We start from the raw sequence: 23605 nt of genomic DNA, 5'->3' as shown, positions 1-23605 counted from the left end.
GCAGCCGCCCGGGGTGGGTGCGGGGGGGGTGGGGAGGGGGGTGGGAGCGGGGAGCTTCTTTCAGGACGCGGCGTCGTGTTAGAGCCCGCGAGGCGGGCGGGAGAGCCCGCCATGCGCGCGGCTGCGGGACGCGGGGCGCGAGCGGCCGGGGTCCGGGAGGGTCCCCCGCAGCCTTTGTTCGCGCGTAGAGGAAACGGGCGCCGGAGCCGTGCTGCCTGGGGCTGGGGGGTGAGGGGGCTGTGTTGTGTTTTTCTTTTCCATCCTCTAGTTAAAAAAAGCAAACACGTTTTAAACCACCTCATATTCTGGACCAGTGAAGAGTTACACAACTTAGCAAAACCCGAGTGCCACTCTCATGATTTTTTTTTTTTTTTTTTTTTTAGCCTGTTTAGGCAAAGTAGTTACACTTTATTTACATTTCTCTTTTTATAAACACTGGGTGATAATGTGTTCCTGTCTTGCAAGTACGCTGATAGGGAATTGCTTTGTTCCTGCGGAAAGCCCTGTTACGACTGGTGCACGCAGCCTCAATGGTTGTTCTCGCCTATCTTTTAACTTGCAAATGTGAGTTCTGGGGTTCATTTCCCTGAGAGACTTTGAGAAAAGTAGAAGGAATTTAGGGGGGGAGGGCATGGTACCCATTTCCCCCCCCCCCCCCGTTTTGCTGGAGCCAGGGAAAGGTAGGAAAGTGCTTTTCTTGTTTCCAGCCACACACGTGCTTTCTCCATCTGGTATCGCTTTTTACAACACCCTGAGGTGAAAACCTGGTCTTGAGCGGTTATACCGAGATTGTTTCTTTGTTGCATTACTCTAGTCCCTAGTAGTTTCGGGACTGTGAACCTGACGGTGACCATTCCTGGGAAATCCCGAAGAGAAAGGATGTGTGAGCTGCCTGCTTGTCTTTTACTCCCCTTGTACCTGATTAAGTAACTTTATTTTTTGTAATTTAGAAAGAGGGAAGTGTGTTTCTGGGGAAACTGGAACCAATCATTTCATCTGTCGGTGCAGTGTGGGCTTGTAAGAGCCTCTTTACCTAATTCGGTTGCAGCACTGTTTATTTTATGCTTGTTTTCCTTTTAGACCGTTTTCTGGCAAAGATCTGTGTACAACTGCTCCGGTTCCCTTTAACAAAGTGCAGTGGCCTATAGCAGTTGCCTTATGCCTGAGACTTCTGCCTCCCTCTTTTTTTCCTTTCTCAGTACAACTCCTTTCGTAAAGCTCCAGTAAAATGGCTGCAGTACTTTATTTGCAATAGTTTGGATTAGCCTGAGGTTTGTTCCTGAAGCCTAGCACTCTAAAGTTTAAATACCAAAACTTCGATAGCTTGGAGTCTGTCAGGCTTCTGGTTTGGATGTTGGATTTGTTACTGGCTGGCTCCCTGCTCACTTTAGGGTGTGTGAAGGAAGCTGTGCCTGCATGTCAGGTCAAGCATGGATCTGCAAAGCAATCACTCGTGATTCTCGTCTTGCAAAACTTTATGTAAAGCTTTCTTCAGCTTCCTGAGAGAAGGCAAGTCAGAGATCTACAGATAAGCTCCTTAAAGAGTCCTGCCTGCACTAGAGAAAGAATAATCATCTCACTGATGCACTGAAGTCCAAGGTGGACTAGGATGCGTGGTGCAGCACACAGTAAAGGCTAGCTCCCAGTATCTCCATGTCAATGTCTCTTGGGATCTAATTTTTAGGGGAATGTGATGTTTGAAAGTTATTTATTTAGAAACTTTGACCTAGCCTGCATTAGTCTCCACAGTGGAAAATACATAGTTCTAAATGGTGTAAATGTCCCTGTATGCATGTCCGTGGTTTTGATTCCTCACCAATTTGGGGGGGGGGGGGTGGTCGGTCTTAGATCAGTATTTCTTTGATTAGGCCAGGATCCTGCATTTTCTCCAAAGAATGGAGACTATTTTCATATTAAGTCACTATCCTACCCAGTTAATTTTTTCTTCCAAGTCCATCATGTTAATACAATCTTTATTTGAGCAGGAGTCATTGTCACTTCGTTGGCTGACCTTGGATCGTTATTTTTGATGTTTAAAGTAACTACAAACTCTTCTGTACAATTAAGCCTATAAATAACTAGGTGTTGCATTGGACTTTGAAATTTTCTCCTTCGAAAATAAAATATCTTGTTTGATAGTTTGGAGAAATAAAAGTTGCTACCTGTTTCGTTGGTCTGGGAATATTTTTTCTGAACATTTGCATCCTGCTTTCTAAACCCCTATCTTTCACAATAACGGATGAATTATAATATTTTGTTCTTGATCCCATTTTTACTTTACTGAGTTTGGTGGGTTTTTAATTAAAAATAAAAGCGGTATGTAACAGTCATTGTTAATGCATGAGATGTATTTAACACCTCACTTCTTTTTCATGACAGACAGCCAGAAGAACTCAGGATGAGTAAAACCAATAATTTTGACATTCAAAATCCATGTAAGTAAGGTTTTTATTAAATAGTTACAGAAATCTTTAATCTGCATATATAACACCAATAATAACTTGCTTTATTTGGGCTCAAAGAGTAGGTGGGCTTTCAGTAATCAAATTGTGTTGGAGCCATTTGTCTCAGGGAATGAAAAAGAAATAACTTGTAAACTTCCTTGGACTTGTTTGCTGTAATTGGAATATTTTAAAATAGTATTTTCTGCAGATCTTTTAAGAAAGTAACTTTTGGAATTCAGATGCCAAATCACACACAGCTGTGTTTGAGATGTATCATTCAAGACTTTCTTAGGCTGAAGCGATATCTCTGTTCTTGTTATTACTATGTAATGACTGTTCTTGATGTTAGAGTATTGAAAATGTATCCTATATATCTATTGAGAATTGAAGGGAAGATATTACACGTCTGTGGAAGTACATTAATGAGCAAGGAACTGCAGAAATGGGGAAATCCTCAGGATTTTCATTGACTCCAGTATTGTTTCAAATCCTTGAATGTTTTGAAACTAGACTATGTTTTAAAATCACTGGTAGCATATGACTTGATACAGTCAGGATACTATTCATACGCTCTTCACAAAGGTTATCACATAAATATACAAAGAAACAGTCAAGTTTCTGGGAAGAACTTCTCAGTTAGGAGCACAGTTTGCTGGTGAACTTAGCTTGGATGATAGCCCTCTCCTGAATCAGCAGGCAGGTGGAACTGGTGAAGTATTCTCTTTTTAGGAACTAGAGAAGGAACAAATAAGTACCCTGTTCTGTATTTACTATGAAATTCAACGTTAAGGAGAGAGGAGGATCTACTGTCCTTTTTCAAGATGCATGTGATTAAAAGAGATGGAAGTTACTGCTCTACAGCTGATCAACAGTAATTCCAGCACATTCACTGTGATTATAAACATGACTTTATATTTTAGTCTGTGTTCTCTGTGGACGGACAGATGACTGCCCTGAAAAGTATGGAGAAAAAAGGACCTATGTGGAATACAATCTCACTGTTCATTATTACTGTTTGGTAAGTATGTGGTATTGGTCCTGGAGCTGGTCTGTTTTAACTGAAAAAGAAAAAAGTAAATGCAACAAGTATTAAATAGTAATAACCTGTCCAAACAGTTGTAACAGTTTTGTTGTTGTAAAGCTTGAACTGTCAGCTTTAACTTGTAGCCTTGAAGGCTTGTACTTGTCAGGTGCAGCACGTGAAATACGTAAATCCTAAAAAGCCTTTATTCAAAGCTAAATTCTGTTAATGATCCATATAAATTAATTACTTAGTTAATTCTCCCAACCTATTGTAGCAATGAAGGTACATGTTAAGAGAAAGAGAACAGATTGCACTTACATATCTGCTTCCATAAGAGAACTGTAGTTTCAAAACTTGGAATGTGAAAATTCCATCTCTTGTGAAAAAAGTAGAGACAACTTGTCTTTCCCCCCCTCCCCCCATTTCTGATTAGTTCTTGTTTGGCTATGAGTTATTCTCTGACATTACATAGGAGGTGGTAACACTTAAGAAATATTCCTACTTTTCAGTTTAGTGATATGAACCCTACTGATCATATACAGCTACAGTATCACTATTTAGTAAAAGCTTATAATTTGAACAGAGCTATGGATATAAACTACAGTTGAGCATCTCTTGTTATCACACTTGACGTCTTCCAAGATTCATATTCTTAAAGATATATTTAAGCTACCTTTTCTAAATTTTTGCCGATCTTTAAAATAATATGACTACTTAAAACAAAAAAAATCAGATTTTTTGTTTGTTAATAAATACAGTTTGAAATTTTTTTTCCAAGTTTAAAAAAATAATCTCAAGAATATCAGGAACAATTTGCTGGGGGTTTTCTTTGTCTTCTCAACCAGGTCTTTAAAGATTGTGTTGATATGGCTTACTAGGTTGGATATTGAAACCTTTAAAGACTAGACAGAGTGGAGATTTTCTGAAGTTACCTAAAGGTAGAATTTTTTTTTTTCTTAAATAAATTCTAAGCAACTGGAAGGAAATTTAGGTCTGTTAATGATAATTTTGTCTCATTCATAAGGCCATATGAAATGACAGGAAAAGGTCCTTTCCTGATGGAACAGAACAGCTAGGAAAGGGCATGCTTGCATCACTGAGCCTTATGATTTATAAGATATTTTACGGTGATGAGCTTCCTGCAGTCATCTTTTAGGTTTTGATCCATACTTCTTTTTAAAAGCAAACAAATAAAACCCTGCTATTTTACTTAAATATAATGAATATTATATAAGAAAGGAGTTGCTCTAGAAAGAGGCTGGTTACTGGTGCTGTTTCTTTTTTTTTTTTTTTTTGTGAAATGTATCACATTTGGAAAATATGTTCTTAATTGGTTTTGGTATAAAATTTTTCATTATTTCAACTAAAATATTGATAAAACACTGTAGTTAGAAAATGATGATGTGTTGAAATCATAGAATGAGAACTATAGAATGATATTGGAAAGAATTTTGGAGGCATCGGGTTGTGAAACTACTTAGTTATTTGAATTTTGTGATGTAACCACCATACTAAGTAACTTTAATCTAAATTATCATCAGGCTTTTCTGACTTGCCTAGTTACCTCATTCCATTTTTATTTAATTCTTCTCTGAATTACTTTTCCTCTTAGGTTACACTTCAGTACAGATAAGTCCTGCTGTGCTTCATTATCTCCACAGCACAATTGTCATTCACATTAACTAAACTAATTTAATTTAATTTCCTCTGAAAGTAATTGCTTTGTTAATTATCTGAATAGTCCATATACTTTAAAAAAAGAAGGTAAAATACACCGTCTTGGGCTCTACAGTATTACACAAGACTTTAATGTTATGAAATATTATTTTCATGTTACTGGTTACTATTGTGTCATATCAGACAAATATATAGAAGTTTTGGATTAGTTTTGTAATCATTAAAATGTTTGCACACAAGCTTTGTTAGACTAAACTCTTACTTGACAAATGCAGTGTAGGAATTTTAAAGATTTAGGTAGGTGAATGGTTTTATATGCTTAATTTCTTTTCATAGTTGATGTCAAGTGGCATTTGGCAGAGAGGGGAAGAAGATGAAGGTGTAGATGGATTCTTGATCACAGATATTAGAAAAGAAGTAAATAGAGCTGCAAAACTGGTAAGAATGAAGTCTTTAGTATTTACAAGGAAAACCAGTAACTTTTAAGTGCACTAAGTATCGTCTGCGGGGTTTGTTTTCTTTTTTCTAATGGGCAGTGTGAGGAGCACATTCAAACATCTGAATTTTACATTTAATTAACAAGTACATTTGGTTTGTGCAAGCTGCAAGGGACAATAAAACCTGCAGAAGTTTGCTAGTATTTTTATTTCCTGGGTATGTTGCAGGTAAATGAATAAGAGCAAATTATACATGCATAATACCTTATGGCATTATGCTGAGCCTCAAGCTGATATATCATTTTATAATGCAACTGAACTACAGGTACTGGTAAAATGACATTGGTTTTGGCTTAGGTGTCACAAGTCAACATGCATATAAAACTATATAATCAAAGTCTGTGAAATAACTATATCTTTACTTTTTGGAATAGAGCTAAAACACAATAGTCTTTCCACAGTTACAATGTATTGGCTGATATATTCTTTCTTATACACTTTATGATTTTCCTATTGTTCAATTCCTGTACCTTTACTTAGACTTTAGATGTTAATATTATGTTATTTCTGAAACAAATTATTCCTAGAAATGTAATATCTGTAAGAAAAAGGGTGCTTCAATTGGATGCGTAGATCCCAAATGCAAACGAAGTTACCATTTTCCATGTGGGATACAAAAGGAATGTATCTTCCAGTTCATGGAAGACTTCAGGTAAGTTCTGGTGTTTTATTGCTTTTTTCATTTTCAATTCATTGTATTTATACAAGAGGTGATTTGTTTTTTCGTGGGTTGCCATTGGATAGGCTGTTAATTATAAATGACATCCAGGTTATCTAAGGAAAAAATATCTGCTTTGTGGAAAACATGAAGGCCAAGCAGTTATATTGCATAACTAGTACCTATAAATTAAATTCTCAACACTTCTAAAGATGTGATTTAATACTTCTAGAAGTAGTTAAATTGATTATAAAATTGAGCATTAAATCCTAAACTCTGAAATAAACTGCCAAGTGGTTGGTTTGGTGTTTTTGTTTGTCTTCCTCCTGTGCCTTTGTTGAAATGGCAATGGTTTGGCTGCCTATGTCTCTCAGCAGTCAAAACAAACTCTATGCCATTCCATTGTGTTTCAAAGCACAAGACTTCTAGATCTGCTTATTAGAGATCGATTGCAGGAGAAATGGGTTTAATATCAAAGGTCTAAAAAATGTTTATTTTTCTTTTACTATCATCTGTCCAGCATCTTGGCTGTAGTCAAAATACTCTTAAGTGCACTTGATAACGGGTTTGTTCAGTAGCTGAGTTTGTAGGGTGTGTTGGTTGAAGTCTGGCAGACACTTGAACTTCTTAAATAAACGACATATATTAAGTCAAGCACATGTAAAAATAATGCATTTTCAGAAAGGTTTATTCTAGAGCTGCATTTCTTGGCTATCTTATTTCATTGAAAATTTGCTAAGTGATAAAATTTATGATGCTACCTAGACTCTGCAGAATCAATATGCAAACTCAAAATTGCTCCTTTAACATCATGGTAACATTGAAATATAGGAAGAACTTGAGGTTCTGATGACAGGAAATGCGTTATTTGGACCAAAATGTTTAGAGAGAAAGGGGGTATATGATCTCTGTAATTTACAGAGCATCAGTTGGCAACACACTTCTTCCTTATTATTGTTCTATTGACTTGCTCTGTTAGATACATAATTTGTTTACATGTGTGCTGTGGTTTAACCATGATAGGGAGCAGTGCACAACAGAGACACTCGCTCACTGCTTCCAGCAAAACAAGGAAAGAATCGGAAGAGTAAAAGTGAGAAAACTTGTGGATTGAGATGAAGACAGTTTATTAGGTAAAGCAACAGCTGCACGTGCAAGCAAAGTAAAATAAGGAATTCGTTTATTACTTCCTATCAGCAGGCAGATGCTCAGCTGTTTCCAGGAAAGCAGGGCTTCATCTTGTGTAACGATTACTTGGGAAGACAAATGCAGTGACTGCAATTGTCTCCCCTTCCTCCTTCCTTCCCCCAGTTTTATTGCTGAGCTTGATGCCATACTATGGAATACCCCTGTGGCTAACTGGGTTCAGCTGTCCTGGCTGTGTCACCTCCCAACTTCTTGTAGACTCCCAGCCTACTCACTGGTGGGGCTATGTGAGAAACAGAGAAGACCTTGACTCTGTGCAAGAACTACTCTGCAGTAACTAAAACATCCTTTTGTTATCAACACTGTTTTCATCACAAATTCAAAACACAGCACCATATGAACTACCATGAAGAAAATGAACTCTCTCCCAGCCAAAACTAGCCACGTGTCTGCCTTTTTAGCTTGTTGCACGGTATTTACTCATGAAAAACAGATAGAGTAGGGAATTAATTTTGTTATCTTCAAATTTTATGAGAGAGGTTCTTAAAATGATGTTTTGATAAGGGAAACTTAAATTATTATTTTTAGATCTTACTGTTGGGAACATAAACCAGTTCAGAAGCTTCCAGATAAAGAATCTACAGGAACTTCACAGTGTACAATATGCCTGGATTTGGTTGAACAGCTGCCAATGTACACTGTATTGAAAAGTCCTTGCTGTAAAAACGCTTGGTTCCATCGAGAATGCTTGCAGGTAACACGAGTTGTCCCTTTCTTTTCTCCTTGCATCCACAGAGATCACATTTCTGTTATGTTCAAAAATAATGGAACAGTTGCTTAAAACTGCATAAGATAGCTTGGGGTTAATGTAGGCAGTACGTATGAAAATATACTAGATTTGAAGGACAGTGCTAAAATTTCGTTTTGGAGACTACTGTCTTACAAGAATAATTTTTTTTCTTACGCTATTCGTTTTTTTTCCCCTCATGTTTCTGCATGTGTGATGAACTTAATGCCTTTAGTTATTTTTAGGAGGTGGAGTCCAACCTAGATAGTTACCTTCTTGCAAGTCATTATGCGCAGAATCTAAATACTAAAATGTCATCTATCCATCATCAGTTCTCTTTGCCTAAGTCCAGAACTACAAAGTTTTGGGTTTTTTTGTTTTGGTGGTTTTTGGGGGTTTTGGGGGGGGCGGGGGGTGTTGTGGGGGTTTTTTTGTGGGTTTTTTTGTTTGTTTGGGGTTTTTTTGGTTTTTTTTTGGTTTTGTTTTTTTTTTTGTAACCTCATTCTAGATCTGGAGAGGTTGACTGAAAAGAATTGTGCTTTTGTTTACAAACATGATTTGTTTATAAACATTATAAACATGTTTATAAACATGATTCTAGCAAATGAGCTCTTCTCCTTTAAAGGAAGAGAAAATGCTTACCATTTGCTTCAATGTCAAGTGACATAATGATTGATGTCAGCTTTAACAGCCATGTCAGGACAGTATCCATGAATGTAATGGTTATAGATATTATGACATTATATATTGGCATCCTAAGGATGGTAGTAATTCAATAATTGGTTTGGTTTTTTGTTGTGTGTTTTTTTTTCTTGACACAGTATCAAGCTTTGAGTGCTGGGATATTTTTCTTTAGGTGCACAATATGTAATAACAAGGACAAATTTCAGAAAGAAATGTTGAGGATGGGAATACACATTCCAGAAAAGTAAGTAATTTTGTAAATAATCATTCTTCTATAAAAACTTTTTGACAGGATGTTGTCATAGTTTAACTCTAGCCAGTAACTAAGTACCACGCAGCCACTTGTTCACCCTTCCCCTCCCATGTGGGAAAAGGGAGAGAATCAGAAAGGAGGGAAAACTTGTGAGTTGAGATGAAGACATTTTACGAGGACAGCAAAGAAAATACTACTACTACTATATATTAATAATTGTAAGAATAAAATATAATAATAATAGGATATACAAAAAGAATGATGCACAACTTCTTACCGCTTGAGAACTGATACAGTCCATCCTAAGCAGTGATCACTGAACGGAACCTGAACGATCTCAGGATGATCCCAAGGGAGAGTGAGTTGCCCACCAGCCAACCTCCATTCATATACTGAGCATAATGTCTATGGTATGGAATTCTTCCTCTGACCAGTTTGGTCAACTGTACTGGCTATCCCCATCCCAGCTTCTTGGACTTGCACATCAGCAAAACCTTGGAAGCTGGAAAAAGTCCTTGATTTCTTAGCAATGACTAATAACATCAGTGTATTATCAAAGTTATTCCCATACCAAATCTCATACTAAAGCCAAAACACAGCAGCTACTGGGAAGAAAATTAACTCCATCCCAGCTGAAACCAGGACAGGTGTTAAAACCATTTTTAATTTATTCTGTAGAACTGCATCTTTTAATATGTGAAACTTCAGTTCTACCTTCAGTGATAGAGTTGTGTGGTTTGGTAAGGAGTAGCCTGTTTCCTTTTAGTTATGCATAAAAATGGTCAAAGGCCAAAGCAGTCTTCTCAAACATCTCTGAAAAGTCTTTTTTTTTTTTTTTTTTTTTTTTTTTTCTTTAATGGTATGATTCAACCAGGGACCTATTTAAAAGATCAAAGCACTTATTAAATACAATAATTCTGCATTAACATAGAGGTTGCTGAGAAGTGTATTTTCTGTGCCCAAGTTCTTAAATTATCTGAATTTCTGTCCAGACAGTATTATAATCAACTGATTACTCAGCCATACAGCTTTCATCTTCTCCCCTTAGCAAGGGATTGCTAAGGATATGTTTAGTATAACAACTGCTTCTAAAATTCTGAGCTGTTTTTCCTAAGTTTCTATCATTTGATGGGGCTCAAAATAAAACAGAAGGTGATCAGAATTACGCTTCTTTGTTAGACCTATTTTTCTCTAATAACTGTTAGTCTCTTCAGAGACTACCATTAATTCCCTTCAGAGACAGAAGCCTAAGATTTTTGAAGAGGAAGAAGAGTCAAAATACTTGAACTTTGCTCTGCTGGCCTGGAAAACTGAGTTACTTTTCATGAGACTGTTTTCAGTGGTAACTTGGTAGACTGCCAAAACAAATATTCATGTCTGCTGAGACAGAAAGCAGAATAATACAAAACAGACCAAACGTGCACTGAGGTTGTGTGAAAAATAATAAATGCCTTAGTCAAAGTAACTGTAGACAAGGAAAAGTCTGTCTGTGTATTTTATAGTATTATTTTTGCTCCTAGACTCTTTTCTTCCTTCTTAATTGTCTAGCTGTTGCCTAGATCATTACATGATTGAAATATCTTCACATAGCTATTACATACATCTTTTCCAAAAACACAGTAGCCTATTTAAACAATCAGAAATATAGTTGTAATAAGAGATCTTCTGCCTTGTTCATAGGGATGCATCTTGGGAACTTGAAGAGAATGCATATCAAGACCTACTGCAGCGTTATCAACACTGTGACATTAAGAGATGTCTCTGCAAGAAAGGAAGAGACTATAATGAACCTGATAGGTATGATACTTTTGCAAGAAGGTATAACCTAGGATGGAATAGTTATTTGGTGGGTTTTTTTCTTTTACATGCTTTAATACTTTTCAGCATCAAGATTTAATGTCAAGCCAAGACACCGTGTCCTAATAAAATCTTTGGTTTACTCATTATAAAAATAATATTTCAATACTAATTTTCTCTAATTTAAACAGGCTATAAAAGCCAAGAAGACCAAACCAATCGATTATCAGTTATCTTGTCTTTGTTCTCATTTGATGCAGAGCTGAAGTAGAATTTGTACATCCATGTAACATGTAGAACAGCATGTGCCTAAACTAATGTTGTATATCTTTAATTCAAAGCTTGATTCAACAATTTTATAACTGTTAGAAGACTTAATACCTTTACAAAAATTAAAGTACTAGACTTAGCTGAAAATTAACTAGTGTGTAAAATCAAATCTAAAGTCAACCTACCTGCAAACTATCCCTCTGCATGCAAATGACAGCCAGAATACTGTTGATAGCTTAATGAGAGGCTTGTGTGATCATGTAAAATACTTTATTCTGCTCTACCACTTGCTTAATTTTAGATTAACAAGTTTATTTTCTGCATTCTTTCTTGTTTTATTTGTGTGCTTCTGAAATGTCTGTCTTCCATTGACGTGAGTTACTCAAAGCTGTCAGAGCCTCTACTTTGAAGATTGTTTCTGTAATACTGTGGTAGATTACTCTCTGTAGCCATTAACTATGCTTTACAGGTTTGACCAAACGTTGCTTGGTTCATTCATGGTATGTGCGCACCTCAGGATTTACTTTGTCTTTAAGAGTTAGGCTTCCAATATTTGAACTAATATCAGTCGCACTGTTTTATTGTATCTTTAAGCAAAATTGAAGAAATCTAGACAAAAATGTAACAGATACTTAAACGCTGTTATTAATGAAAAGTCTTATTCAGAATGTGTAAGAATAATCAGATAAGCTCCTTCAAAAAAATTAACATTTTGAAAAGCTGAATAGTGGATGCCTGTGAAATACAGAGGATGTATTTGCTGGCTAGCAACATGAGGAGAAAATATTGGCTGCAAGCTATTGACTTTAAGGCAGGGAACCACATTAACTCATAGCCTCTTTCAGTACACGGTGCTGGAACATGGTTAGCTTATGGGTTTTTTTTAACTTGTTGCAGTCAGGAATTGTGAATACGTCTTGTCTGAAGAAAGTTCCCCTTGATAATATACAGTCCTACCAGATTGATAAAATTATACTTTGTTAGTTTAGTGTCTGGATTATGCTTACTGTTGAATAATCTTTGTTTTAACTAGCCTTATTCTTCTGTCTAATTCTAAATATATAAGTTTTTAATTTTAGTAAATGGGAAATAAAGCGTTGTCAGTGTTGTGGTTCCAGTGGAACTCATTTGGCTTGTTCATCTATGAAGTCATGGGAGCAAAACTGGGAGTGCATGGAATGCAGAAGTATCTTTGCAAAATCAGGTAAAGTTATGGATGTGACAGTGACTTCTTAAAATTATAAATTTTAATACTGTGTATTTTACAGCTAGCAAATTAACTAAATTAATGTAATTTAATCATACAGGGAACTATAGCAAACAGAACAAGCGTTCTTTGGCTACCTCTGAAAACACAGATGGGACAACTTGTTTGCTGGAAGAGCCATCTCCAAAGAGCCCTCGGCCATCATCTGGATCTCAACACAGCTTTCTTCTCCAGTGTGTAATTTTCTGTTTTCAAGCAGAAACTGATTATAATGTGAAATAGTATTTAAACACGAGGAGGGGATGGCTTATTCTGTAGGAGAAACTTCTTATGCTGAATTGCAAGTTGAATAAAATTGGAGTAAAGTTTAGTGATAGAAGTTTTCTGAGTAAGCCGTGAACTCTAAATTTGCTAGTTATTTGCATTCAGTGGCATGTAAATCAGTTTGTAGTTTTGATAAAATTAGATCCTTGAAAAAAGGAATCTTAACAATTTAGAGAACTTCAAATGTACAAATGGCAAAACTTTAAAGCTGAAGTTGCTTATCTGTATTTTTCCTATGTTAATAGTGTGCTAGTAATCTAGCTTACAGAGATGTTTATCTAAGTATTTTTTCCTGTGCTGTGATAAACTTTTCAAGTCTATAGTAAAAACTAAAAGTATTAGTTTCTTATTGTATCAGTCAGGACTTGGATCCTAAAACCACCACATAATAAAATACTGAAGAATTATTTTTAAAATTGTACTTCAGGCATTGATGGACTTCATGTAAATGAACATACAAATGAGATTCAGTACTGAAATAGAGGGAAATTATATTGCTACCTTCAAATAAGAAGTGCTTCTGCATTCTTCAGGTGTATCTCTTCTTGAAATACTGTTTTGGCTTATAGGTCACCAAAGATAATGTGCCAGAACAACTTAACAGCCTGCTCACACCTAGAACTTCCAGCATCCAACAGAATGACTATGTCCTTATCTCCACTGATGTCAAACGGGAACTGGTCTCAGATGAAAAAGTATTTTCTTCTATTTTTCTTACTTTGAAGAGTAATCTAGCACATGGCTTTATATTGTATTTCCTACAGAACATGGCGGGGGTGTGTGTATAATGGCTATACATATTTGGGTGTGTGTATACAGTCACTGGAAAAGTGGAACGAGTACACTGAAGAGCTGAAGTTATAACTTTATAAAGGCTTCTACTGTTCATAAATGCTAGAGGGGATGAAGAGAAAAGAATTATACCTATTGAGAATTTTTAGATTAGATAGTGAGGGGAATCAAACCCCAGAAACGCATATTCATCCTTACCGAAGCGAGGCTAGCCATTCTTTAGAAAAGGGGGAATAAAAAGAATCCTAATTACTTTCCTCAAATTAGATGTCCTGAATTTTCAATGTTTTTGCATTTGTGCAAACCATAGGAACAGTTTGTGATTAAAATCAGTGGTACAATAACATGGTTTAATATAGAATATTCAGTTTAAGGATACAAAATTATTTATCTTGTTGTGAGTACTTAAGTTATAAGTTCTACCTGTAATATGTGCTAAAAATTCTGATGAGGGAATTAGTTACTTCTAGCAGGTAGGATATTTGAAATAGTTTTGGTTGCAAGAAGGAGTCTTATCTAGACTCATGCCTTTTTATTTATTTTTTTTTTTAAATGAGAACTGCAACATTTTTTCCCTACTCAAATGTTTGGTTGTTTGTTGGTTTGTTTTATTTTTTTTTTTTTTATTATAGTGACAAAGATTAAGTATTAGTGAATAGTTGATAGTGTATTCTAATTTGGTTGCAAAACATGTCTTTAACACAAACATGGTAAGCTCTTAAATTTCTCACTTGTTTCACATCGGTCAAATGTAGAGTGGTGGTGTGAGAATTGTTTGCCACTATGTTGGTGTAACTGAATTCAGAAAATAATTATTAATTTTATGCCAAGATAATTATTTCTACCTCCTTTATTTTCTAGTTCTTAGAGGTACTTTAAAATTTGCCACTACAGAGTTAAAATTTGGAGAATCTACACCAAATATTTTACTGATATAATTTAGGCAATACCTAATTGTACCAAAGTATTTAAAGAGGTGTTTTTCTTAATATTTTAAGATGTTTTCTGTATAACTGTTGCTAATTAAGAATCATAGATATCATCTGAAAAAAAATGTAATTTTTTTGTAGGCATTTAAGAAAGCAAAGAAGGGAAGTTTCTAATATACTGAAGGAGTTAAAGCTACAAGTTAATACAAAAACTACAAGGCTTAACATCAATGCAGAAAATATCTGGAATAGTGCTTTAAAAGGATTTAGACAGCGCAACTTCAGTCCTACAAACACCATTGAAATAAAGTTCACGAACTGTAAAAACAGATCAAAGATGGATACTTCTGTTGCATCAAAACCCCATTTCTTCCAATTATTAATGCTTCACCTTCAGAATTCATCACTGTTTGAGGGCTCTTCTGCAAAGAATTTATCCCTTGATTTTCAAGGTAATTAAATGCTTTTTCAAAAATACATTAAGAATTATGTAACTTGGGAGTGTTTTTTAAATCTTCAGCCAGTATGATTTTCAGTTCACAATTATAGTCCTGATGGATAGAAATTGTTTTTTGAATTCTTTTTGCTTTTCAATTCTAAAGGGTGCCAGGATGTGGATTTGTAATAACAAAAAAAATACTTGGTTTAGTTGGAAAAATTGATGACAACCAAGGAAAAAATACAGCATATAACTAGACTTGTATCTTTAAGTAATGTATTTGTTCTCTACAAGTGAATGTCTGTCTTTCTGACTCACTGTTACTTATTCTCCCTTCCTCAAACTTCTGGAACATTATCTCTGATAGCATGCTCCCTAAAGGCCCAAAGGTAGCTTCTTTGAGTTCTTATGATTCAGAAGTAAATGTGCATTGGATACAAAGTGAAAGAGGAAGTTACCTCTCCTCCTAACCTTGATAGTGGCTGCAGAGTTGGAGTAAAAGAATATGGCCAAAAAAAAAAAAAAAGTCTTATTGTTTCAACCAGCAGGAGAGGGCAAACCTCATTTGTTGCATCTCCTAAAGAAGGAATTGCATTATGAGATTTTCTTTAAAAAAATGAGGATCACAAATTATTTTAATGCATATATAAAAATTTTTTTGTTTGTTTTTTCATTTGCAGCTGTAAAAGAGAATCTTTACTTTGAAGCTGGTAAAATGATTGCAGTTTCTCTGGTTCACGGTGGCCCATCCCCTGGTTTCTTTTCCAAAACACTGTTTGATTGTCTTGCCTGTGGTCCAGAGAACGTGAAGCCAACTTTGGAAGATGTTGCTGATGTTGGTGTAGCACAAACAATAAAAAAGGTAAATAAAACAACTTATTGGCAAATTATTGTTCAAGACTGTATTTGGAGATAAATAAGGGCTTATTGAATATAACTTCAGTTAAAATTTAAAAGCTTGGTTTTAGGTTTATATATAGATATACACACACATGTAGTAAACAAATTCCTAACTTTTATCTCCTGGTACAGATAAAACATGCAAATAGTCTGTCCAGCCTACAGTCTGCAATACACGACTCTTATGAATTCCTTGCTGCTGCTGGATGTTTAAGACCTATAACGGCTTTGTGTGATAAGAATACGCTGGTGAATGACATCTTGATCCATCATGTAATCAAGAGAATTATTTCACCCTTAGAAAGGTTTGTTTAGTTTGAGTTTTCAAACTTCCTGAATTTTTTCCTCCCTGAAATACTATCTAATATGCTGCTAAAACTAATTTTCACGTGTTCTTACTTATTCACTATTTAAACCAATGAAATGTATGGTAATTTTCAGTGAATTACATAGCAACTGTTAACTAGTTAGTTAAACTGAAAGACTGAAATTTTCCTTACGTATCTACTCCATTCCACTTCTCCTTAGTCACATTCCTTTTTCAAACTCATAAAGAGGGCAGATTCACAGTTTTAAACTACAGCATGACAGACCTTTGCACTACAAAATTTCTCTAGCTTATGTTCACTTCAGAACAATTCAATTCAGAATTTCTTGAATTTAGAATCTTTAAATTTTAGAAGTATTAAACATATGTCTGGAATTTAGATTAGTTTTCTAGAGTTCTAGTTAGAGAGTTTGTGTGCCATTAGGAGGGTGATAATGAGCATAAGTGTAAGATGGCCTACTTGGAATGTAAGCATTGCATTGCTGTTTCCATGAGGTGATGATGACTTCAAATAGCTGGGAAAGCTGCAGCCATTGACTACTTTAATTTTTTTTTTTATTGGTCTCTGACCTTACTTAAAATTTGCATTCCTCATTTGCTCAGTAAAAAGGCATTGGATGCTAATTTTTCTAACATGTATAGTTGGATTTATACTTAACACATTTATGGTGTTATCTTTGACAAATTTGAATTGACTGAATCTCCAAGAGCTATGAAAAACTATTTTGTAATGTGAGGATTTTTTAAACAAAGTTGAGAGTAATTAATCTTTCGGTCAAGGTCCTCTGTGGTACATTTGACCAATCTATATCATATTTTAAAATTAGTTCAAAAGTGAAAGTAGCCTGTTTGTTTATGGGAAAATGTGATTTTGTGCATTTTTGGAGATGGGCTTAAAATATGAACAAGTGAGTAGAGCAAGAATTTGCTTGTCAGTATCAAAGACTGAAACTAAGTAAAGAGTCACTTTAGCTGTTAATGTTCTATACCACTGTACACTTTCAACATATTCTGAATTTTACTGATTCAGACTATCAATACTAAGAAATTATGAGTAAACAACCTAAGTAAAATTTTAATTCTGATTTAACATGGTGGTTAAATTGTAAAGCCAGTTGCTTGCAATGTTCTTATCCAGTACATAGTAACTTACTAAATTTTTTTCAACCTGCAGAGCTGTTTTAAAAAAGAAAAATAAATTTAGTTAAATCACAGAATCAGATGGGTGTGTAGGCTGGAAGGGACTTCTGGAAGTCATCTTGTCTTCCACCGCTTGCTCAAACCAGGCCACTTAGAACCAGTTGCCCAGGACCATGTCCAGACAGCTTGTTTTAATATCTCCATGGATGGAGACTCAAGAACCTCTCTGGGCAACCTGTGCCACTGCTCGGTCACCCTTACAGTAAAAAAGGGTTTCCCGATGTTCAGACGGAACCTCCTGTGTTTCAGTTTGTGCCCATTGCCCCATGTCTTGTCACTGGCCACTGCTGAGAAGAGCCTGGCTCTGACTTCTTAGCACCCTCTCTGGCTCTGACTTCTTAGCACCCTCTCTTCAGAGACTTCTACACATTGAGATTTCACCTGAGCTTTCTCTTTTCCAGGCAAAACAGTTCCAGTTCTCTCAGCCTTTCCTCACAGGGTTATGCTCAAGTCCATTAGTCATACTAGTGGCCCTTTGCTGGGCCCTCTCCAGTATGTCTGTATCTCTCTTGTACCAGGGAGCCCACAATTGGACAGAAATGTGGCTTTACCAGTGCTGAGCAGAGGGAAAGGATCACCTCTCTTGACCTGCTGGCACTGTGATTTCTAATGCAGCCCGGGATACTGCTATCTGCATTTGCCACAGGGAGAAATAATAGCATGTAAACACATGCAGACTGAAGAAGCAAAGCGAAGCTATCTTTCAAGGCTATCTCATTTTGCCTAGGGACAAGGAATTTAAACTGGGTTTTCTGAAGGGATATTTGTAAGAAAGAAATTCAGTATGTTCTTACACAAAAAATTAAAAGTAAACCATACTCATCCAGTGAAGTACCAGTGTTATGAAGAAATTAACTTTAGTTCCTGGTATTTCTTTCATCTGCCCAAGAATCTCCAAAGAAACACTTAGATTGTTAAAATGAAAATTAAATGCATTTTTCAAGATTAAAATAAAAGGGGACTACTGTGTACACCATATTGACAGGACTTGGAGACTACAGATGGGGAAAGTTTATTATGTCCAGTCTTACAGCTTTATAAAATGCAGAGTACAATTACATTACCTACTGGCTTTCTGATGCATGCTCGCTCTTTTTTTGTTTTGTTTTGTTTTGTTTTGTTTTTTTCCCCCTCCTAGTTTTAGGCAAGGTTTGAAAACTCTTGGTGTGCTAGAGAAAATGCAAATGTATCCGGATGCATTCTCTAGTATTTTGTGCCACAAACCTGAAAGGCTTTCAGCAGAAACTATTTGTGATCTCTTTACAATCCATTCCTCATCAGATGTAAATAAAGCTGAATCTGCTGATTTTTGGATGCGTTATTTGCAAGACGTGGAAAGTAAGTAAATTTTTTTTTTTTCCTTTTACCCCTTCCCTGTTCAGGGTATTAGCTGCTGGTATACATACAGAGTTTGGTTTTTAGAGTTCATTAGGGTAAATAAATGAAGCTTTTTGAGGCCACTGTCAGTTCCTAATTCGTAGAATAATAGAATGGTTTGGGTTGGAAGGGACCTTCAAAGGCCATCTAGTCTAACCCCCCTACAAGGAGCAGGGACATCTCCAACCAGATCAGGTTGCTCAGAGCCTCATCCAACCTGGCCTTAAACGTTTCCAGGGATGGGGCATCCACCACCTCTCTGGGCAACCTGTCCCAGTGTTCCACCACCCTCAGCATAAAAATTTATTTTTCCTAATATCTAGTCTGAATCTACCTCCCTCTATTTTGAAAGCGTTACCCCTTGCCCTGTCACAACAGGCCCTCCTGAAGAGGCTCTCCCTGTCTTTCCTTCTTCCCCCTCTTCCTTACTAATTAGTAATTTCTGAAACTGTTGCCCAATTATAATCAAACTTGAGAGGGACAAATATCTGAAAGATTGTTACTGGAAGTCCTGTGAGTTTTGTTTTGTTTTGTTGTTTTGTTTGTAAACCAAACAAAAAACCACAAACTGAGTGGTACAGAAAAATCCTTTAACTGCTTCACTTCAGCTTTGTTGTGAACTTAGTGTGTGTCTCAAACCAAGATACAAAACAGTGGTCTCCTCTTGCAGAAGAGGGTTTTTATTCTATTCACTTAATATTTTTCAGAACTGATCCAAGTGTTTTTCTTGCTAAAATTTTTCTTATTTGACCATTTAACTGCATATTCATTCAGCATGTTGATCTGGGTTTTCCTGGTTTCAGGGTTATTTTCCCTCTAACACTTAAGCACGATAATGGTTATGGGTAATAGGCAATAAATGATACAACCTAGTCCTGTTTTTTAGGTGGCAAATCTGTACTGACATTGGAGGATATTCTGCTCTTCGTAACAGGCTCTCTTTCTATACCGCCCATTGGTTTTGATCCTGAACCTACTATTAAATTTTTGCATATAAGACATCCCATTCGAAACAGACTCCGTAATTGCTTAGAGCTTCCTATAACAAAGACATACAAGCAGTTTAAAAATAAACTGGAGTTCACCATCAGAAACACACTATGAGTCGAAAGAGAATGAATGTTTGCTACTAAACTGTGTGTTGGAAACTTCAGTTTTCTGCAGGAACATCTGCTTGCAAATTGCTACTGTATTTTTGGACAGCATGCTCTTGGCTTTTTCCCACTTCTCCAAAGATATGTTAAAAGTAGTAATCTTCTAAGATGGGAAATAATTTTCAAAAGAAAATACACTTTATCTGTTGAATCATCTTCTATTTGAAGCTGGCTTTAAGAGTTAGCAGTCTTTTGCAGAAGTACTTTAAATGTCTACTTTTCTGTAGACACATTTGAAATGTTACCAAACTCTGTAATGTTTTAGCTATTTCCCACAGGTAAGTACGTTGATTGTTACTGCTTTCTTCAGTAATGTATTTATCAAAATCAAATTGGGTACATTTGAAGGTAACTGCTGTTAAAACTTTCTCTCAAGTAAAACTGTGATGCAGTTATTTGGTTGTTCCATGTATATTTCTTCAGTCATTGTTTTTATATTGATTCATTTACATTTTGATGATTCATACAAACCTATGAAAGTTAAGACACTTGGAGTTTTAAGGTCCTTGTGGTTAGTGCATTAAAATATGATTAAGGTCTGGAGGAAACCTAGGCAAAATAATAAGGTGCAAGAACAAAATCTGGTTGAACTTGAGTTTCTTTTCTTAAACAAAATCTTTGACATTTGCACATATTTCTGCATTTTACCGTTATACTTTAGTTTTTAATTATACATATAGCCAAAATAATAAAAACTAGAAGTAAATCTTGAATATGCAACAATAAGTGGTCTTTCAGAATTAAATATAAGAGTTAGGCTTAATGTTGTTGAGTATGAAAGTAGAAGAATTTGTTGCTTATTAAAACATGTTACTTCATCTTCTATGGAAGTCAGTATTTTCATAGCAATATGCACTCAAACTATTTGTTAAACTAAAGTTAATACACCATAAAGATTGTCAGTGCCTGACACTTTTTTCCTAGCTTTTAGTCTAAACTCTTCCTGTTCAATTGTATGTGGCATTCTGAGCAACTTCAGCTGTATAAAATATATTTCAGTTCTGCAGTATTTGTATAAATACCGTCAAGCCATAAAAGACAAGTAGTGAAATTCCTATATGGTAACACTGTAGTGTTACTCATAGTAAAACTAGGAAACTAAAAGGACATTTAATTACAGGGTTTTTAAAATGTATGCGGGTATCTTTTGAAATTACTATTTTGCCCCTGTTATTTTGACCACCTATACTGTGTCCCAAACACAGGTTATGCTATAGACATATATACATAGATGTGTATATATATATCCACATTCTTCAAAATACTGAAAAGTAATTGTACACTTTTAAATTAAATAGTTTGTTTTTAATTGAAAATACAAGGAGGATTGATTTATTTTTGAATGCCTTGGCAATAAAGTACATCCACAGTAAATTATAAATGGATAGTTTCTTAAAAAAAAAGAAATCCAAACTAATCTGGTTTCAGGTTCTATTTTATAGTTCATTGCCAGTATTCCACTAATTAACAAACTATATTACTAAATGCTAATTACATAGCAGTGTACTACAACTCACGAACTGTGGAAGTATCGGTCAAGACTCACTAAATTTGAGACCATGCTATAAAGGGTTAAAGACAAAGAGGCAGATGGGTATTTAAATTACTGTTCACTTAACAATATGTAGGTATTTCAAAATATCTCTTAAACTGCTACAGCTTCACTTTCTTTCTTGATCTTGGGAGAGGTGCTAATGTTTTTTTTTTATACAGGCCTATTTCCATCACTGGGTAACAAAAGCGTGCATGCCTTTTTTTTTTTTTTTTTTTAATTTTACTTCAAAGTCTCTAAGTAAATTATTGCAAGGCTTAGATCAGCTATTTCTCACTATTTTCAAATAGCTAAATGTCCTGGTTCTGGCCAGGATAGAGTTAATATTTACCTGAGCTGGGTGGAGAACTGAAGCTGGTAGCCCCTATGGCTGGGATAGTTAACTAATTAGCTAACAGCTGGGGTTAATTTACCCAAATTAGCCAAAGGGCTATTCCATCCCATCTGACATCATGCTCAGTATATAAGTGAGGAGGGTGCTGAAGGGAGGCCCTCCTAGTTGGAAGAGACTGGATGTAGAGATCTGTTGTGAGCTATTGTACTGTATTTGTGTTCCATCACTCTATTGTTTTCTTCTGTCATTACTGTTAAATTTACTTTTTGTTCAATCTCAACCCACGTGTTTGGTTTTTCTGGTTCTGAGACAAGAGCATATTAAAATCCCCTTTAAAGTAAATGTATGGGCTCTTGGAGAATGTCATTTGACTTGTTTATATACCAAGCATTTTCTCATTCTCTTCTGATTTTTTTTTTTTTCCCTTCAGTATTCCATGTTTGTAATATTTGCATAATTTTTGAATGTCATACTGCCACTAACATCTTTATTCTTACCCTTCAGAATGGTCTGTTACCATTATAAGAAAGGTGGCTTGTTGCAAATTTATTTGCATAATAAGGATTTATGTTGTATGTTCATATTTTTTAAATATAGCAGTGACTCTCCTGCAGATAGAGCATTATACTTTAAAAATGAGTGGTGTACCCTGTGCATTATTCCTTTTTCTTGCCTAGTTAGAGATAAATGTCTTCTGTCATATTGTTATTTTTCTGTATGGGAAGTACAGAACTTATACATACTCTGCTTGCTACTTCTATAATTTTAAAGGACAATTCTTGGACTTTTAGTACCTGCAGTGGCAAGGGAAATGGTTTAGAACTTGGAGCTAAATAAACTGCACTTTAAAACCTTCAATGGAGAAATAACAAGGTGATGTGACTATAAGACCTCAAAAAGTATCTGAGATAAGAATAGGGTTCACACCTTTTATTGCTTATTAGTTCTGAATTCAGAAGTTGATAGTTGTAAAGCTAACTTAAGATTTGTTAGGTTTTATATAAAAGGTAGAACTATCTGCTATACGATGCTATATCAAAACATGGAATTCAGAAAATCCTCTAGTCTCTAATATTGCTCGAAAAGATTTTTCTTACACAAACTTGTTCCCATTTTCTAATACTGATGTGTACACATTCAGGACAAGTAGTCTTTTCTTGTTGGTTTGATCAGCTCTATCTTGACATTATAATATAATCCTTGATTTATTCAAGTTGTGTTCCTAAATGCTACTATGGAGAGGAACTTCCTCTTTTCTGCTAATTTTCAGCATTTCTATAGACCAATCTTAAATTTACTCTATCTGTTCATTAAAATTCCATTGATTAAGCTGACTTCCAATCATTCGAAACGCAGAAGGGTCTCTCTTGTCTGGAAACGGTCAGAGCAATTTCTGTAGCTACAATGATCATCGGGTATTTAATTGCTGGAGCAGGTCACTGAAGTGCAATGTTATCAGGTAGTTTTCATTTTACATAAACTTTAATGTGAGGCACATCTGAAAATTTGGGAAGTTGCTTATGTTCAGTATTTGTGAGAATAATTGTTAATGTTAGCTAATATGTTAGCTGTTGCTTATTAAAATTATTTTTGTAAGTTGCATCTTTTCTAAGAGTTGTCAGGGCCACAAGAGAGCTATTCCAGTGCTCTTTGACCGTGTTTGGCCAAAGAACTTCACGCTGCAGTTTCTGCATCAAACCCTAATCTTCTATCTGGAATTAGCACATTTGGTAAGCTATTTATTTTCTAGAGTGATCATTTTCTAGTAAACAATAATAGATTAGTATTAGTGGTTTTAGTATGAAAGCCCATATAATTTAAAAAAAAAAACC

The 23605-nt window shown here is 35.4% G+C and overlaps 1 protein-coding gene across 1 annotated transcript; it reads left to right on the top strand.

Moving 5' to 3' along the window:
- The first annotated feature begins 314 nt into the window (after positions 1 to 314).
- Positions 315 to 21728, top strand: G2E3 (G2/M-phase specific E3 ubiquitin protein ligase). The gene is made up of 16 exons (XM_086749561.1): positions 315 to 1513; positions 2384 to 2435; positions 3365 to 3462; positions 5482 to 5583; positions 6170 to 6294; positions 8035 to 8200; positions 9055 to 9161; positions 10851 to 10967; positions 12317 to 12441; positions 12545 to 12677; positions 13338 to 13463; positions 14631 to 14941; positions 15609 to 15790; positions 15961 to 16133; positions 18495 to 18694; positions 19620 to 21728. Exons 2-16 carry the CDS (start codon positions 2399 to 2401, stop codon positions 19835 to 19837), a joined length of 2220 nt encoding a protein of 739 aa, XP_086605687.1. The 5' UTR covers positions 315 to 1513; positions 2384 to 2398; the 3' UTR covers positions 19838 to 21728.
- Positions 21729 to 23605: the final 1877 nt, after the last annotated feature.

This window comes from Chlamydotis macqueenii, chromosome 5 (genome assembly GCF_036417535.1).
Source record: "Chlamydotis macqueenii isolate bChlMac1 chromosome 5, bChlMac1.mat, whole genome shotgun sequence".
Taxonomy (NCBI): domain Eukaryota; kingdom Metazoa; phylum Chordata; class Aves; order Otidiformes; family Otididae; genus Chlamydotis; species Chlamydotis macqueenii.
This window is presented reverse-complemented; position numbering and strand designations above follow the sequence as displayed.

Bases quoted from the DNA above. Each gene is read 5' to 3' on its own strand.
- G2E3 (XM_086749561.1), top strand. From the start codon at position 2,399: ATGAGTAAAACCAATAATTTTGACATTCAAAATCCAT. The intron at 2,436-3,364 runs GTAAGTAAGGTT...TTTATATTTTAG, and splicing joins TTTTGACATTCAAAATCCAT to TCTGTGTTCTCTGTGGACGG. The intron at 14,942-15,608 runs GTAATTAAATGC...TTTCATTTGCAG, and splicing joins TTTATCCCTTGATTTTCAAG to CTGTAAAAGAGAATCTTTAC.